The 18,340-nt window shown below is 36.2% G+C and overlaps 2 protein-coding genes across 2 annotated transcripts; one reads left to right on the top strand and one right to left on the bottom strand.

Annotated features, from left to right (window-relative positions):
* Positions 1-1,768: 1,768 nt before the first annotated feature.
* LOC118909791 (olfactory receptor 6C2-like) lies at positions 1,769-2,719 on the bottom strand. Its single transcript, XM_036880526.2, has one exon. The coding sequence runs from the start codon at positions 2,717-2,719 to the stop codon at positions 1,769-1,771; it is 951 nt and encodes a 316-aa protein (XP_036736421.2).
* Positions 2,720-10,887: 8,168 nt separating this feature from the next.
* LOC118927192 (olfactory receptor 10C1) lies at positions 10,888-11,850 on the top strand. Its single transcript, XM_036915072.2, has one exon. The coding sequence runs from the start codon at positions 10,888-10,890 to the stop codon at positions 11,848-11,850; it is 963 nt and encodes a 320-aa protein (XP_036770967.2).
* The last annotated feature ends 6,490 nt before the right edge of the window (positions 11,851-18,340 follow it).

The following is an 18,340-nucleotide window of genomic DNA, read 5'->3' as shown; positions in this document are numbered from 1 at the left end:
CTCTCCAGAGCTGCTCAGTCCCTGAAGCAATGTCAGGGTTGCAGGGGAGTGGTATTGGGGCCTGGGGGGAGAAAAGAGCTGTTTCCTGTTTCCTGGCTTCTATGCCTTCCTCCACTGCCAGAACCAGTGGGCCTAGCACACAGGTATAAACCTCTGTGCTTCACATTTGTAGTTGCTGTAGATGGGGCTTCCCTCTGGCTGGCCTAACGCTAGGGTAGGGTTTGCTGGTTTGCAAGCCAGGTGGGGCTGGCTGGGAGAATGGCGAGTAGGCTGCCTATCACAGAGGGGGTCCTTGGAGCTGCACTTGAAGATCATGAAAGTTCCCAACCTGCTGGGTAGAGTGTACTTGGACAATTATGTCTACCTGTCCTTTCTCCTGAGCAGTAAACTCTGTGAAATCCCTGCCCCTTTAGCAGCCCTCTGCTGTTAGGAAGTCTCTCAGACTGCCACCTTTCTTTTGTCCCAGAGCAGCTGGATATGGATCCCTGCTTTCCTCAAGTGGCTGGAATCTCAGTCTCTCCAGGTATTCTGCCTCTTAGCTTCCCAATCCCCTAATCACAAGAGTACCATGAAAGCACCATGAAATGCAGGTTTGTGCTCCCAGAGCAGATCTCCAGAGTTAGGTATTCAGCAGTCCCAGACCTCCACTCCCTCCCTGCTCCATTTCTCTTCCTCCCACGGTGAGCTGGGATGAGGGAAGGGCTTGGGTCCCACTAGGCCACAGCTTTGGTACATTACCCTGTTCCATGAGGTTTATTCTTTTCTCCAGGTGTATGCAATTTGGCACAGCCCTCTTTCCTGTTGCTCTTTCAGGATTAATCATATTAATTATATTTTCATATTAAATGTGGTTTTAGGAGGAAGCCTCTTTTTCGCTTCTGACGCTGCCATCTTTAATGCTCCCTGTCAAAGCCCTTTGTTTTTATTGCAGCATTATTCAAAATAGCCAAGATATGGAAGCAGTCCTAATGTCCATTGATACAAGAATAGAAAAAGAAGATATAGTATAAATATATAATGGAATATTATAGAGCCATGAAAAATAAACTCTTGGCATTTGCAACAAATGAATGGATCTAGAAGGTATTGTCCCAAGTGAAATAAGTCAGAGCAAATACCACTGGGTTTCACTTATATGTATAAAAATAAAGAAAAGAAACAGACACAGACAGAACAAACTGGTGGTTGTCATAGGAGAGAGGAAAATGAGGATGGGAAAAACAGGTAAAGTGGATAAAAGACACAAAATTCTGATTGCAAAATAATTCATTTTCTATTCATTTTGCATTGTATGCAAAAGTACAGCATACAAAAATATAGCCCACAATATAATATCTTTGTATGGTGATAGTGGTAAATACATTTAGTATGATAAGTGTTTTGTAATGTATGTAATTTTTGTATCACTATGTAGAACTCCTGAAACTAATATAATATTGCAAGTCAACTGTACTTCAATTTTAAAAAACAGCCTGTGTTATAAGTAGAGAGCAGTGACATAGACACATAAGATAATGAGTAATGATTATGTAATAAGACTGTAAAGAGTTTATTATAATGTGGTTGAGGAAGAATAGAAGTTTCAGAAAACTAGAGAAATGTCCATCTGTGTAATTCTGAATTTTCACACTTTTTTCTTAGACATTATTCTCAATTCTATATATTTTGGCCCTCAAAAATATGAGACTGGATAACTCCCATCACTCAATTTTCATCCATATGCTGATAATTTATTTTTTACTTTAATTTAAATTTCTGATATGAATATCTAATATTTCTTTGAAATAAATGCAAGTCTTTTGAGACTATCATGGAAAGACTGCTTTACTTGCTTATTTCTTAGGGTATAAATGAAGGGGTTCAACAAAGGGGCTACAGACATAATTAGCAGAGAAACCACCTTACTAACTGCCACTTCGTTCTTAGCTGAAGGTTTGATATAGATAAAGATACCGCTTCCATAGGTGATGCAAACCACAATCATGTGGGAAGAACACGTAGAGAAGGCTTTTTTTCTTTGCTGGGTTGAGGGTAATCTTAGAATCATCCTAATGATGTATACATAGGACCAAACTATACACACAAAGGTCATTATGAAAGTCAACACAGCAAAGAATACAACTAGCTGTTCAATGAACCATGTGTCTGAGCATGAATTCTTCAGTATTGGAGAAGCATCACAGAAAAAATGGTCAATAACAAAGTCACAGAATTCCAGATTAAGGCTCAAACCAAGGGGTGGAAGGATAATCAATAAGCCAGATGCCCAACAACTGAGGATGAGGTTCCTGCAGACTCTGCTGTTCATGATGGTCACGTAATGCAGGGGTTTGCAGATGGCCACATAGCGGTCATAGGACATCACAGCCAACAGAAAATATTCTGTAGCTCCAAAGAGGACCACAAAAAAAATTTGACTGAAGCAGGCTTTGATGCTGATGGCCCTGTTCCCACTTGATATGATGTAGAGGTATGTGGGGACACCAGAAGTTGTGAATGAGATTTCTAAGAAAGAGAAATTTTGAAGAAAAAAATACATAGCTGTTTTTAAATGAGAATCCACCAAGATGAGTGAAATTATGGTCAGATTCCCAATTAAACTTAATGTATATGAGATAAACAGAAATATAAAAACCAAAATCTCTAGTTGTGGATCATTTGTCAATCCCAGAATAATGAATGTTCTTATTGTTGAATGGTTTCTCATCACTGACTTCATCTATTGCTAATATTCACATAAAAGTCACAGAAATTGGATCAGACAATGTCAAAATATGACAAGTTCAGACAGTGGTTCCAATACCAAGGAAAACCAGTCACATGTGTTTCCTTCTTTAACTTGATAACCAGATTTTGATAATTCCCTCAGCTGCATTGAAATTTAACACATAGAAGCTAAGATTGTTGAAAATTTCTCTTGAAAATTACTGCTACTGAAATTGTTTTAAGTATTCCAGGATCTCCCAATTCATAGCACTTTCTCCAACTAATTTCTTCAAGTCCATACTTTGGTTGACGTTTCCCCTGCTGAATCAGTAACTGCTTGTTTTTGAGTGATATTTTCATGGGGAATTGTCTTCTTTGTTCCAAAATATTTATTCACAAAAGTTAAAACTTAAAATTCCTTTGCTTCAAGTTGTGGTACCTGATTAAAATGGAAATTCATAGAAGATAGTGATTATACCCTACCTAGACTCTCCAGATGCCTCCTCAGTGAACCAGGCATTATTTATAGGTCAATTCAGATTTCTCTCAGGTATTAGTCCTTTAACGGCTTTTTCTCTTGACTCTCAATTCCTCTATTATTCCCTATTTTCCATCTGTGCTTCAGCAGAGAGGGCTTTGATGCTTATTTTAATATAAGTTAAAAAACATGGGCAAAGTATAAATAAATGAAGAATATCAAAATGTATTTTGCTTTCACTCTTTCATGACAAGTGTGATGCATGTTTCAGCAACACACAGGAGCTAAGTATATGGACCTTGGAACAGTTAGTGTAGGATCAAGTCACATCTCTGTCATCTACTAGCTGAGTGATCTCAATTTAATCTATCATTTGTGCCCTCGGTTTCCTAATTGGTAAAAGTGGATTAACAGGAATACTACCTCATGGGATTACAGTTAGGTTTAAGTGAGTAGTACCAGCTCCCATGAAGTACAAGTTTACCATGATACATTGCCAGGTTACAGATATCACGATGAAAAAAGGTACATTAAGTTGGGTTTATTAGACAAAGAGTTTGCATATAGGTGATACTGGTCCTGAAAAAAGGAAATATTTAAAAATGGAATATTTGCTGATAATAATTGAAATACATGGGATATAAAATATATAGATAGATAGTTGATAAATAAATGAGAGACAGAGAAAAGGAGAGGAGAATAGAGATTAATACATTTTTTCTGTGTGTTAATCAAATTCCATGGTACATGCAATTGCACCAATTTAATGAAGAATAAAATAAGACCTATACACATTTGCAATATGGTGGGTTTGAAAACATCCCAGTACTTACTTTGGACATTCTTCATTGTTTCATGGGAAAGACATGAATCAAAAGACTTTATGAGCCTCACAGTTAAACATAAGTATAGTAATATGATTATCTGAGAATATTCCTAGCCTCCTGTCCCGAGACACCTGTACTTACCAAACATACACACATGAATTACGAATTTAAAGGAAATATCTAAAGGAAATTTCTGTATACTCTGGGACTGTATAAATCATGAACTGGGACTAATTTGAATACAGCTGGAATGACCAGTTGGTGGCAATTGATTTCCTCAGGCTTGAGTATGTTATAATTTTTGTTGTTATCTGTATCATAATTTTCATTGTTACCTGTATGTTGCTGTTGTGGAATCCGCTTGCAATGCTCCAGCTTTCTCACACAGGAACCATCGTGGAAGACTGAGGGTGCATAGATTGCAAACCAAGAATCCTGGAGAGGTGGAGCATAGGGAAAATGGAAGTTCCTATGGCTAGGATCCTGTCCTGACCCTAAACTACTTAATGATATAATCGGCCTACAGCTAGGCTAATGCTTACACACCTGCTGACAATGAGCCATTATTGTCAGTGTTACTACATAAAGAGCTCCACCCAGTGCTCCAGATGCAGACATGATTCCAGCACTCAACGTGCCACCATGAGAATAAAGCTTGATATAAGCCCTTTTAACCCTAACATTCTGCTGTTGCTATTCAGTCTCACTGACAAGACACCAAGTAAACAAAATAACATTAGTACAATAGTTTAATATCTTTTCTTTTTTCAATCCTCAATTAGATACAGCTATCTTTAAAATAAAACAAATCTTTAACCACTTTGAAGAAAATGTCACAACATGAAATATATTTGATCTCATTTCATACTTGTGCCAAATAAGTATGTACCATACTAAAGGATGTATTTGTAACATTGAGCAAGAGAAATCAGTGGAAAAAATTGTGCATTACTGAATATGTATCAAGCTTTTGTTTTGCTTTCAAAATTTTTAAATGAAAGTTTTATAAGATCTCAGCAAGACTGTGAAAATCCCCCTATTCTGAGGTAAATTTCAATGGAGTTATTTCTGCATTATCTGTCTCTAAGTGAATATCAATTGCCTCCCCCCGGAAAATTTTTTCATATAAAATACAGCTTACCACTCACTGTGTAGACATCAAATTGCCAGTCTAAAGTAGCCCAGCTCCTTATCAAGCAACTCCCAAAGTCAGTTGCACAATGCATTCATTGACTATATATTATTGCCATCGTGTGGTTATTTTGCCTTAATTATTATAGCCAAAAAATTTTCATGATGTCATAATTTTGGGTTTGCCTGAACACAAATCAATGATTCTTTTCCTATAAAGTTTTTATAAAATCATGCCGCTTCCAGGTACCAAAATCTGTATTAGTTTTCTATATTTTTCATTTAAAATTACCACAAATTAAATAGCTTAAAACAACACAACTTATGCAAACAATGAAACAACTTACTGTTGTGTAGGTCAGAAGTCCAACATTGGCTTCAATGGGCTAATATCCAAATGTTGTAAGGCCTGCACTTATTTCTGGAGAAGATAGAGGAGAATTGAGCAGGAAACATTCCTTGGCTTGTATCTCCCTGCATCTTTCTGACCCTTCTTCCATTGACGTGATTCTTACTAAGCACAGCTGAGAAAGGTTCTCCATTTCTGAGGGCTCATGAGATTAGATTGCACCACTCAGATTGCTCAAGATGATCTCCCATTTTAGGATCCCTTGTATTAATTACATCTACAAATTCCCTTTTTCCATGTAAAGTAACATATTCACAGGTTTGGGAGATTAGGGCATGGACATCTTGGGAAGCCATTAGTATTCTTGCCATATTGATTTGTCAATTACGTGACTTGGAATTCATGAAATTTCTACTTAAATTTCTTAAACGAAAATTCATATACTTATTTTTAATAACAACAAGTGTAATGACTTAATTATCTATCCCAAGCATTCAGAAAACAACAGCAAATTAAGCCTAATGGTAATGGAAGGAAACAAATTACACAGAAAACATCAGAAATTAATAAAACAAAATATATGTGCAGTAGACAGTATCAGTGGAGCCAATAGTTTGAAAAGAATTAAAATTTGTTGATAATCCAGCAAGGTATACTAAGGAAATAAGGTGAATAGTAAAAAACAAAATAAGCATTAAATAAAATATATCTCCCATCAGGTATTCCAAATTGAAAACCAAAATAAGAGTCAAATAAATGTAGCAATGTAAATAAATAAAATTTTTAAACTCTAAGGAAAGAAATACAATTTGCTCCAACTAACTCAAGAAGAAATACATAACTGGATTAGCCAAACAACAATTTCTTAAAAAATAAATCACTAGTCAGAAAAATTTCACAAAGAAATATAGACTCAGGTGTCTTCACCAGAAAATTCTACCAATTAAGAACCCCCACCTCCAAAAAAATTCAAGTTTTTCACAAACTTTTATTGGGTGTAATAATAGAAGAGATGTCAGTATTCCAAACTTATTTATCAAGCTGGATCACTATTAAGAACATAAGCCCAGTAAACTCTTTACTAGAAAGGATTATCACACAACAATTTTATTGTTGAATATTGATGTAAAGATCCAGAATTAGATATTAGGAATAATAATTCAGAAATGCATAAAAATGATAATATATAATGATTAAATTTGACAGAAAAACAGTCGATGTAATTTACCATCATAGGAAATCACATTATCTTTTCATTACATGTACACATAAGAGTTTAATCATATTTCACAACCATTCTCTATAAAAACTCTCAGCAAACAAGGTGTATTTATTGTGTTGAATGTGCATTAATTGAAGGTGTATTATTTATCTATTGTTATGTCCCAAATTACCTCAATCCTTAAAACAATAATGAACATTGATTACCTCACAACATTTGTGGTTTTGAAATTCAAGGACAGTTTACCAGGTGGGTTTTGGCTCACAGCCTTTAATGAGATTGCAGTGAAGACATATTCTCACTTGTATGTGGAAACTAAAATCTGAATTCATAGAAACAGAGAATATAATGGTGGTTACCAGGGGTTGGAAGTGGTGATATTTGAGAGATATTCAAAGAGTATGAATTTCCAGTCATAAGGTGAACAATTTCTAGGTGTCTAATGAACAGCATGGTGACTACAATTAACCATCCCTGTGTTATGTACTTGAAAGTTGCTACAAGAGTAGATCTTGAATGTTCTTACCACATACACACAAAAATAATATTTATGTAAGGTGATGGAGGTGTTAACTATCCCTTTTGAAGTAATCATAATAAAACTTATAATATGTATCAAGTCATGTTATGCAGCTTAACCTTACACAATGTCATATTAAATCATATCTCAATAAAGCTGGGGGAAAAAAATGTCAGCCAAGACAGTAGCTACCTGAAGACTAGGCTGGGGCTGGAGGGTCTGCTTCCAGATGGCCCCCTCACGTTGCTGTTGAGTTGGTTCTGACTGCTGGCAAGAAGCTTCAGTTCCACAGCGCTGCCTCAGGTCCTCATGGCATGTCAGTTGGCCTCTCCAAGAGCAGACATTCAATAGAACACGATGATACACCCATGGCCTTTTTTTTTAATGTAATATGTATATTTTTCAACAAGAGCTGTTTAAAAAATTGAAAAAATTGAGGTATATTTGGCAATTAAGAATTTTAAATATTTAAGTTGTACCTTTTGGTCATTTAAAAAGATTCTATTCTGCCCACTGAAATGTGACAGAATATCTTATGCATTGTAATATTGATATTTATCTTTTTTGATGGTAATAACACAGTTAATTGGATTCCGATATACAAATGTCTAAAAAGAGTTAAGTGAGAAAATTAAAATAGTGGGCCAACTATTTATGAACACAGATATTAGAATCTTCATTTGGCTTTGGTTGTATGTAAAGTTGCTTATTTATTTGGTTAGTTGGTTGATTAGTATTTATTTTGATAAATACTCTGTAAATATGAATGTGTATGACTTTTAAAGACATCTTTAAAGTCACTCCACTTTTAGAAAGGGCTTCTGTATTACATTTATAATTATACTATCTTTCTATCCCAAGGATTGCTCTGCATTCTCAGAACTGTTCAGTGGAAAGCAGAAAACAATTCTCTTCACACTCCTTAAAATAAGTTCTTTGAAGATGAGAAAAACCAGGTTGACTGGCGACCTTCTTTCTCTCTTATAGCTCTTTCATTTCCTTTTTTCTTGAACTCACAATGTTTATTTACACAATTTTTATCATTTAATTCACCAAAATTTATACAGAAGAGAGAGCAGAGGGCAATAGAAGGGAAGGAAAAATATCATACCTGTTGGTATAGAGACAGCCTGTCTTCAAATCACAACTCCATATCTTTGTGTCTATAATAGCATGGGAAATTACTTAACAGCTCTATTTTTAAGTTGCCTGGTATGTACTACAATGGCGATACCAAAAATGAGTCTTTCGAGACATTGTCATAAAATAAATAAATGAGATGACATATATAAATTTTTAAACATATACCTAGCAAATAAACACTAAAAATATTAACTGTTATTTGCCATGTTATTATTATTATTGTTGTTAAAGATTATTTTGATTCTGTTGTAAGGGATGGGTAAATTAAAGCCCTCACACACAAAAAAAAAGGCCTTAAAATGACATTGCAGTGAATCCTTTTCTCAAATAAAACACTGTAGATACTAGAAGTATGATCTTAAAATGATAAATATGTTGTTTTTTAATTGGTCTATACTGCAATGTTCATAATTTCTTAAATTAATACCTAAATTCAAAAATAAAATGAAGTTTATACCATTCAATTTTCAAAATGGGGGAGAGTAAGCATTATTTATTATTTTAGATGACTCCTTCACATTGCTATTAAACAGTTTCATGATTCTCCATCTTAAAAACACAGTGAGTAACGGTAATACATAATCTTGTCCTGTCCTTTCTTTTTCTCTAGGTATCACCCTGTCTTCTCCCCTTAGCAGGCAAATTTATGCAACATGTTGCTCCTGTTGGTTTCTTTCATTTCTCAGCTTCTATTTACCCATACATAATTTCAACCTGGCCAGTGCTTTTCTCTGTCTTTCCTTTGCTGCAGAAAAACTATTTTGTTCAACGTAGTCCCGTTTATTTTTCCTTTTGTTGCCTGTGCTTTTGGTGCCACAACCAAAAAAATCACTGCCAATTTCAAAGAGGAATATAATTCAGGTATACTGTCAGATAATATGCATGACAATATCAAGGACATTATGCTAATAGGTCAAAAACAAAAAGATAAACACTGAATGATCTCAGCTACATCAGGAATCTAAAAACAAAAAGTCAAACTCATAGAAACATAGTGCAGAACTTGCTGATGGGGAGAGAAATGGGGAGATGCAGATCAAAGTGCACAAGACTTCAGTTATCAGATGAGTGATTTCAGGACCTAATGCACAATATTGGTGACTACAGTTAATACCATATTGCATTTGCTACCACTTGAAATTTGCTAAGAGAGCAGATCCAAAGCACTTGCAACATGCACAAAAACATGACAATTATGTGAGGTGATGGATGTTAATTAACACCATTAACACAATTGTGGTAGTTATTTTACTACATATACATATCTAATCACCACACCATACACTTTAAAAATATGCAAGTTTTTACTCCTTGAGGATGGTCAAAAAAACCACTTTTCATCTTTTTGATATATTATTTTAATTAATTCCACTGAAAATTTGGAATTTTCCTGATCAGGCCTATTCATTTATGTTGTTAATCATAGATAATGAAAAAAGTGAATGCCATCTTATGGGGCTTATGGAGCCTATTTTGAGTACCACACTGTGCCTATGGCTATCCCAAAGACATGAGCAGTCACTGTCTATTCGAGGAGCTACAGAAAGATCACTATGACAAACATCTATAAAGTTCACTAATTATTTCAATTGCAAGATGGAAATCTATTGCAAACTTTTAGTTTCATGCATTGAAACTTAGGTAATGTAAATAACAGCAATAAATTATCTCTGAAAAATGTATTCAAACACTGAAAATCAAATTTCCATTAAACGTTCCTTGTTTTGTCTGACCAAATTCCTCTTGAGACAAATGTAATTAAGCTCTGCAATGGATATAATCCCTATGGAATCTAGGCAGAACAAAAATATGCCTATTCCATCACCATGTTATAGTTTGAAATCGAAGTCTAGAAATCCAACAAAGAAGAAAATTCGCCTGTGGTTCTAGGTATGTTCTCCTATTCAAATTATCCTGCAAAATTACACTCATGTTGTGGAGGAGATTCTGTTAGCTTTGGTTTCCATTGATTTTAGCCATCTACTCATTAGCATATGCTTTTGAAATCTAAAAGAGTAAAAATATGTATAAAAATGAATAACTGGCTGGAAATAGACTCCCTTCCAAACTCCCAAGTATGGCCTTAAGGAAGGTTGTGAATCCAGAAGACCTGAATATAGCACCTTTATATTATACTTTATAAACTTAGGTTTTATGTGACTCCTTCACAATTAGAACACATTCATATACTGCATACATAAAAGCCTGTGTATGTAATTAGAATACTGATAACATAAAAACTAAAAAAAAAGATTATGTAACTTAAAGCTATTGTTTTCTCTAAATTTCTGTAAAAATTGCTTAAGATCTAGAAATCAAAATCAGGAAGAAATATTGCACCCAATTTAAATGGGGAATTATTTACAAAGATTTAGCAAAAGGAATATGAATGTCTAGGGGGTCAGTCAGACCACTGACGCTAGGAAAGCTTCTTCTCTGAGGTCTGATTGACACCTCTGCAGGTGCAGGGATTCCCTGAGGCCTTACCTGCCCCCTCTGCTGTCTCCACAGATGTCTGTCTCTGAGCCTGTAATAAGTGGAAACCAGTCTCTCTGCACCAAATTCACATTTGTGGCTTTTTCCTCTCTAGCTGAGTTACAGCCTGTGCTCTTCACTGTGTTCCTAATCATTTACTTGTTTACTGTGGGAGGAAACCTCACCATCATCTCCCTGATCCGGATCACCCCTTCCCTGCACACCCCTATGTATTTCTTCCTGGTTAACCTCTCCCTTCTGGAGATGTGCTATATTACCAGTGTGGTGCCTCAGATGCTGGTGCACCTGTTGGTGGAGACCAAGACCATAAGTGTGGGAGGGTGTGCAGCTCAGATGTATGTATTTACTATCTTGGGACTGACAGAATGCTGCCTGCTGGCAGCCATGGCTTATGACCGCTTTGTAGCTATCTGCTACCCACTGCATTATACTCTCCTGATGGGCCCTAGTGTGTGTTGGAAACTGGCTGCAGCATCCTGGACCACCGGAGTGGTGGTGGAGTCAGCCCAGACCACCTGGATCTTCACTCTGCCCTTCTGCGGAGCAGGAAAGATCCAGCACTTTTTTTGCGACATCATGCCTGTAGTGAAACTGGCTTGTGTTGATACCTCCCACAATGAGACTGTGATGTTTTTTCTCTCTGTGCTCTTCATTATGAGTCCCTGCTTGCTCATTCTGTGCTCCTACATTCGAATTCTGGCGACCATCTTGAGAATCCCTTCAGCAGCTGGCAGACGCAAAGCTCTCTCCACTTGTTCTTCTCACATCCTGGTGGTTTCTCTGTTCTATGGCACTGCCTTGTTCACTTATCTCCAGCCTAAGAGTGCACACACCCCAGAAACAGACAGAGCAACTGCACTCATGTACACGGTGGTCACACCTGCTCTCAATCCTGTCATCTACACCTTGAGGAACAAGGAAGTAAAGGAAGCCTTTCTAAGGATAACACAAAGGAACGCCCTCAGACGAACGGTCTAAACCAGCCGTAGTAGATGAAACTTACACCACTGTACAGAGAGGTTACCTGAGGTTTTATGATCCCGTTATGAATATATATTGTCATGAAATGTTTATAACAACAAGGAAACAGTTGGATCTGTTCCACATTTTTCAATGTGCTTAAGCAAAAGGGAACTATTAAATTGTTTATAATTCATTCAATCAGCAATATTCAATCAGAAAAGTTACAGAGCATCTCCTGTGTCCCGGACATTATTCAATTTTCCTTCTCCAATGGTGAAAGGATTATGGTAAGAATGTTTCACAATATTTTTATTGAGAAAAATGAAATGTTCTTCTTGTGGAAAAAGCTGAAGATTAATAGGGCATGATTAATTCATTTTTAGTGTCAAATATAGATTACCAAAATTTAAGTTCTTAAGTGGAATATGCTCCCTTAATTACTCTGCTCTTTATACATCTTAATAATCATGCATCTTAAATAATCAACTGTCAATAAATACTGATGAGTGATGTACACTCTAACACAACTCTAAGTATTTAAGTAGTTACTTACACAACACCAAGTATTTAAACTATCAAAATACTTAAAGTTATCTAACTTGTAAAACCAGTGAAGGACCCTGATTCTTTGTCAAAAACTGGATTCTCCCTTTGTTCTTATCCTCCTTCATTTTTTGGCTTTTCATATGAATTAAGTTTTAGATGAACTCTTCTCTATGTAACATTCAGTCTTGTTACTTCCACTGTAAACCTTCTTTAAATATATTATTTTGAATATAATTTACAGACTGATGATATATTCAAGTAAATTATTATTTGGTCTCATTGAATCATGAAGAACAAGACTTCTATAAGTCTAAAATTAGTAACTTTTAAAGAAATATTGGTTTCCTATGTCACTTTCAGAAGTGAAGTGACAAAAAATAAAATGTTCAGTGAAATTTTGTAAACATTGAGACAATCTTTGATTTAATCTTAGTGTTGTTACCCTAGAGTCAAATACTAATACAATTTCAGCTAACTTATTTCAAAGGGGCTTAGAAGTGGGAAAATTACACAGGCAAGGTAAGAGAGCCAATAAATTGTCCATTATTGTGTCAGGCACCATGAACTGCCCCTAAAATATATCTTGATTTTTGTTCTACTGATGGTGTCTTTACTGTACAGAAGCTTTTTAATTTGATGTAGTCCCACTTGTTATTTTGTTTCCCTTATCCATGGATATGTGCCCAGGAAAAAAATTACTCATACTTAGGTTTAAGAGATTTTTGCCTATGTTTTCTTTTAAGAGTTTTATGGTTTCATGACTTACATTCGAGTCATTGAAAAACTCTGTAATGTGTCTTCTGATACAAAACATCTTTTATAATATACATTAATAAGATTTTGAGATTTTCTCTATGGAATTCTGTTCAAAATAAACTTCATCTTCTAATATGTTTATGATAATCCAATAACAGAACTATTTTCTTTTTGGTAATGATTAAAGTTGTGATGATTAAATGATTAAAACACTATTAAAAAAATCACCTGGTGGAAAACATTATGGAGGTCCCTCAAAAACCTAAAAATAGAAATACCATATGACTCAGTGATTCCACTTCTAGGAATTTGCCCAAAGAAAACAACATCCCTGATTTAAAAAGACATATGCATCCCTATGTTTATTGACACGTTATTTACAATAGCCAAGATATGGAAACAATCAAAGTATTCATTAATAGATGAATCAATAAAGAAGAAGTGGTACACATATACAATGGGAATATTATTCAGCTATTAAAAAAAGATATCCTGCCATTTTTAACAACAGGGATGGACCTAGAGGGTATTAAGCAAAATGAATAAGCCAGGTGGAAAAAGACAAATACCACACAACTTCATTTATTTGTGGAACTTAAAAACAAAATAAAATGAACAAAATAGTAGTAGAATCATAGAAACTGGGATAGTAGTACAGCATGGAGAATATAGCCAATGATTCTGTAACATCTTTCTATGTTGACAGTAAGTGCATTAGTTGGGATGAGGATTTAATAATGTGTGTAACTGTTGAACCACTGTGTTGTATACTTGAAACCAATATAATATTGTATATCAATTATACTTCCATAAAAAATTACCTGGTTCATGTCTTGACAATGAGTAATCATACAGTAATAGTTTTTATTAACATGTTTATATTGAAAAGTCTTGATAAAAATCAGGGTTTTGTAAATAATTTTGCTACATCATTCTGCACTCAAAAGTTGATTTTTCTGTAAGAGATTTTATTACAGATACATATATGCATATATTTGTGAGTTTTATTCCAGCCATAGGTTAGTGTTCAACATGGCCTGACTTCTCATACCAAGTAAATCAATCAAAATATTGTGAGGTAAGCAAAGTCCTGTGGACATAAATAGTTTTCACTCTCAAGTCCTGAAAAATGATGTTTATTTTTTATTGTTGTTTTAACAATTATTTAGCCACACTGTTCTCTTGGGGCAAATCTTTTCCAAGTTCTCATTATCAATGTCAAGAAAGACCAAGAATAATATACTTTGAGTACACAGAAACTGGAGCAGCTACATTTAAATACCAAGAATTCACTTCACATTGCATAATGTGATCAAACTGATGCATATATCATCATTCATTGGTCCTCTTAGTTACCTACATTCACTATTTTGGTTTTGGAAAAAAAATTATGTGTGTGTGCATGTGTATTTGCAGGTTGATGATTAAAATATGACACTGTTATGCGAGTTGTCTCCCATTTATCTTATTTTAAATTGTGCTTGTTTTTTCCCCAATTTTCCTTTCTTTTTCTATATTGAATACCCAGTATATAGTTTTGTTCAATTATCACTCTAGTCAAATTATCATCCATGTCCTAGGTTTCAGAACAGTGATAATCTGAACCTGGAATGTTTATCATAGAATTACAACTGGAAAGGAGACACCTGCATATTTAAACTAAGAAACTAGATCACTGCAAACTAAAGCTGAATAGATACATTCATTTGGACAACATGAATGTGTGCTTTCACCTTTTAAGAAGTGTTTGTGGGGGTGGAGCCAACATGGCAGCATGAGTAGGAGAGTAGGAATCTCCTCCCAAAAACATATATATTTTTGAAAATACAACAAATACAACTAATCCTAAAAGAGAGACCAGAAGACACAGGACAACAGCCTGACTGCATCCACACGTGCGAGAGCCCAGCGCCCGGTGAAAGGGGAAAGATACAACCCCCGGCCCGGCGGGACCTGAGCACACCTCCCCCCAGATCCCGACAGGAGGGAGAGGGAGCCCAGCACTGCTAAACACCCAGCCCCAGCCACCCGCACCAGAGCGCAGACACAGTGCATGCGTGGACGGCTGGAAACTAGGGAAATAGGGCAGCAAGACCTCTGAGAGGCTGCCGAAGCTGATGTGCCTGTGACAAAGAAAAGCAAGTGCTTTTTGAAAGTCTTAAAGGGACAGGGATTTAACAGCTAGACGGAAACAACACAGGTCACAGCCCAGTGGCTGGAAATTAAAGGGAAAACCGGGTGCACTAACCCCCTGGGCAACAGCTCTGAGACCCCTCAAAGAGGTAAACAGCCAAAAAGCACCCCCGTCCATTACCCCTCTGGCGCTGAGAAAGTGGAGAAACAGCCTAAGGCAAACCACGCCCACAGAAAGGAAAGTTCCTACACTTCGGCCGGGCAAGACACAAAGACCCAGCCTACACGCAATTACCCAATACAAGCCACTAGGGGTCGCAGTTGTCCCAGTAAAGAAAGGCCAGTAGCAAGTGAAAAGTTTGGCCCTCCCATCTGACAGTCAATAGCACCTGTCAACATGAAAAGGCAAAAAAATATGATCCAGACAAGACTAACCCAGACAGCTTCAGCATCTGCTACAACTTCCCTTGAGAAGGAACCTGGGGAGATAGATTTAACCAGTCTTCCTGAAAAAGAATTCAAAACAAAAATCATAACCATGCTGAGGACTTGCAGAGAAATATGCAAGAACTAAAGAAGAATACAGAAATAAAACAAGCTCTAGAAGGACTTCAAAACAGAATGGACAAGATGCAAGAGACCATTAATGGACTAGAAAACAGACAACAGGAACTCAGAGAACCTGATGCAGAGAGAGATAAAAGGATCTCCAGGAATGAAAGAATTTTAAGGGAGCTGAGTGACCAATCGAAACAGAACAATATATGCATTATAGGGGTACCAGAAGAAGAGAGTGAAAAAGGGATAGAAAGTGTCTTTGAAGAAATAATTGCTGAAAACTTCCCCAAACTAGTGGAATAAATGGCCTCTCAGACCACAGAGGCATACAGAACTCCCATAACAAGGGATCCAAGGAGAGCAACACCAAGACACATAATAAGTAAAATGGCAAAGATCAAAGACAAGGACAAAGTATTAAAGGCAGCCAGAGAGAAAAAAAAGGTTACCTACAAAGGAAAACCCATCAGGATATCATCAGAGTTCTCAATAGAAACCCTACAGGCCAGAAGAGCATGGCATGATATACTTAATGCAGGGACACAGAAGGGCCTCAAAGCAAGACTACTGTATCCAGCACGAATATCATTTAAATATGAAGGAGGGGTTAAACAATTCCCAGACAAGCAAAAGTTAAGGGAATTTACCTCCCACAAACCACTTCTTCAGGGCATCCTACAGGGACTCCTCTAGATGGGAGCACTCCTAAAAAGAGCACAGAACAAAACACCCAACATATGAAGAAGGGAGGAGGAGGAATAAGAAGGGAGAGAAATAAAGAATGATCAGACTGCATTTATAATAGCTCAACAAGCGAGTTAAGTTAGACAGTAAGATAGTAAAGAAGCTAACCTTGAACCTTTGGTAACCACAAACTTAAAGCCTGCAATGGCAATAAGTTCAAACCTTTCAATAATCACCCTAAACGTAAATGGACTGAATGCACCAATCAAAAGACACAGAGTAATAGAATAGATAAAAAAGCAAGATCCATCCATATGCTGCTTCCAAGAGACTCACCTAAAACCCAAAGACATGCACAAACTTAAAGTCAAGGGATGGAAAAAGATATTTCATGCAAACAACAGAGAGAAGAAAGTAGGTGTTGCAATTCTGGTATCAAAAAAACAGACTTCAAAATAAAGAAAGTAACAAAAGACAAAGAAGGACATTACATGATAAAGGGCTCAGTCCAACAAGAGGATATAACCATTATAAATATATATGCACCCAATACAGGAGCACCAACATACCTGAAACAAATACTGACAGAACTAAAGGAGGAAATAGAATGCAATGCATTCATTCTAGGAGACTTCAACACACCACTCACGGCAAAGGACAGATCCACCAGACAGAAAATAAGTAAGGACACAGAGGCACTGAACAACACACTAGAACAGATGGACCTAATAGACATCTACAGAACTCTACATCTAAAAGCAACAGGATACACATTCTTTTCAAGTGTACATGGAAAATTCTCCAGAATAGACCACATACTAGGACACAAAAAGAGCCTCAGAAAATTCCAAAAGATTGAAATCCTACCAACCAACTTTTCAGACCACAAAGGCATAAAACTAGAAATAAACTGTACAAAGAAAGCAAAAAGACTCACAAACACATGGAGGCTTAACAACATGCTCCTAAATAATCAATGGATCAATAACCAAATCAAAATGGAGATCCAGCAATATACGGAAACAAACGACAACAACAACACTAAGCCCTAACTTCTGTGGGACACAGCAAAAGCAGTCTTAAGAGGAAAGTATATAGCAATCCAAACATATTTAAAAAAGGAAGAACAAGCTCAAATGAATGGTCTAATGTCACAATTATCGAAATTGGAAAAGGAAGAACAGATGAGGCCTAAGGTCAGCAGAAGGAGGGACATAATAAAGATCAGAGAAGAAATAAATAAAATTGAGAAGAATAAAACAATAGCAAAAATCAATGAAACCAAGAGCTGGTTCTTTGAGAAAATAAACAAAATAGATAAGCCTCTAGCCAGACTTATTAAGAGGAAAAGAGAGTCAACACAAATCAACAGTATCAGAAACGAGAAAGGAAAAATCACGGCAGACCCCACAGAAATACAAAGAATTATTAGAGAATACTATGAAAACCTATATGCTAACAAGCTGGGAAACCTAGGAGAAATGGACAACTTCCTAGAAAAATACAACCTTCCAAGACTGACCCAGAAAGAAACAGAAAATTTAAGCAGACCAATTACCAGCAATGAAATTGAAGCAGTAATAAAAAACTACCAAAGAACAAAACCCCCGGGCCAGACTGATTTACCTCGGAATTTTATCAGACATACAGGGAAGACATAATACCCATTCTCCTTAAAGATTCCCAAAAATAGAAGAGGAGGGGAAACTCCCAAACTCATTCTATGAAGCTAACATCACCCTACTACCAAAACCAGGCAAAGACCCCACCAAAAAAGGAAACTACAGACCAATATCCCTGATGAACGTAGATGCAAAAATACTCAACA

Source organism: Manis pentadactyla, chromosome 10 (assembly GCF_030020395.1).
Source record: "Manis pentadactyla isolate mManPen7 chromosome 10, mManPen7.hap1, whole genome shotgun sequence".
NCBI lineage: Eukaryota > Metazoa > Chordata > Mammalia > Pholidota > Manidae > Manis > Manis pentadactyla.
Note: the sequence above shows the minus strand (reverse complement) of the source record. Positions and strands in the feature narration are given on the sequence as shown.

What these genes read in the sequence shown, in the direction of transcription:
- LOC118909791 (XM_036880526.2), bottom strand. Translation starts at nt 2,719, where the DNA reads ATGAAGTCAGTGATGAGAAACCATTCAACAATAAGAACATTCATTATT.
- LOC118927192 (XM_036915072.2), top strand. Translation starts at nt 10,888, where the DNA reads ATGTCTGTCTCTGAGCCTGTAATAAGTGGAAACCAGTCTCTCTGCACC.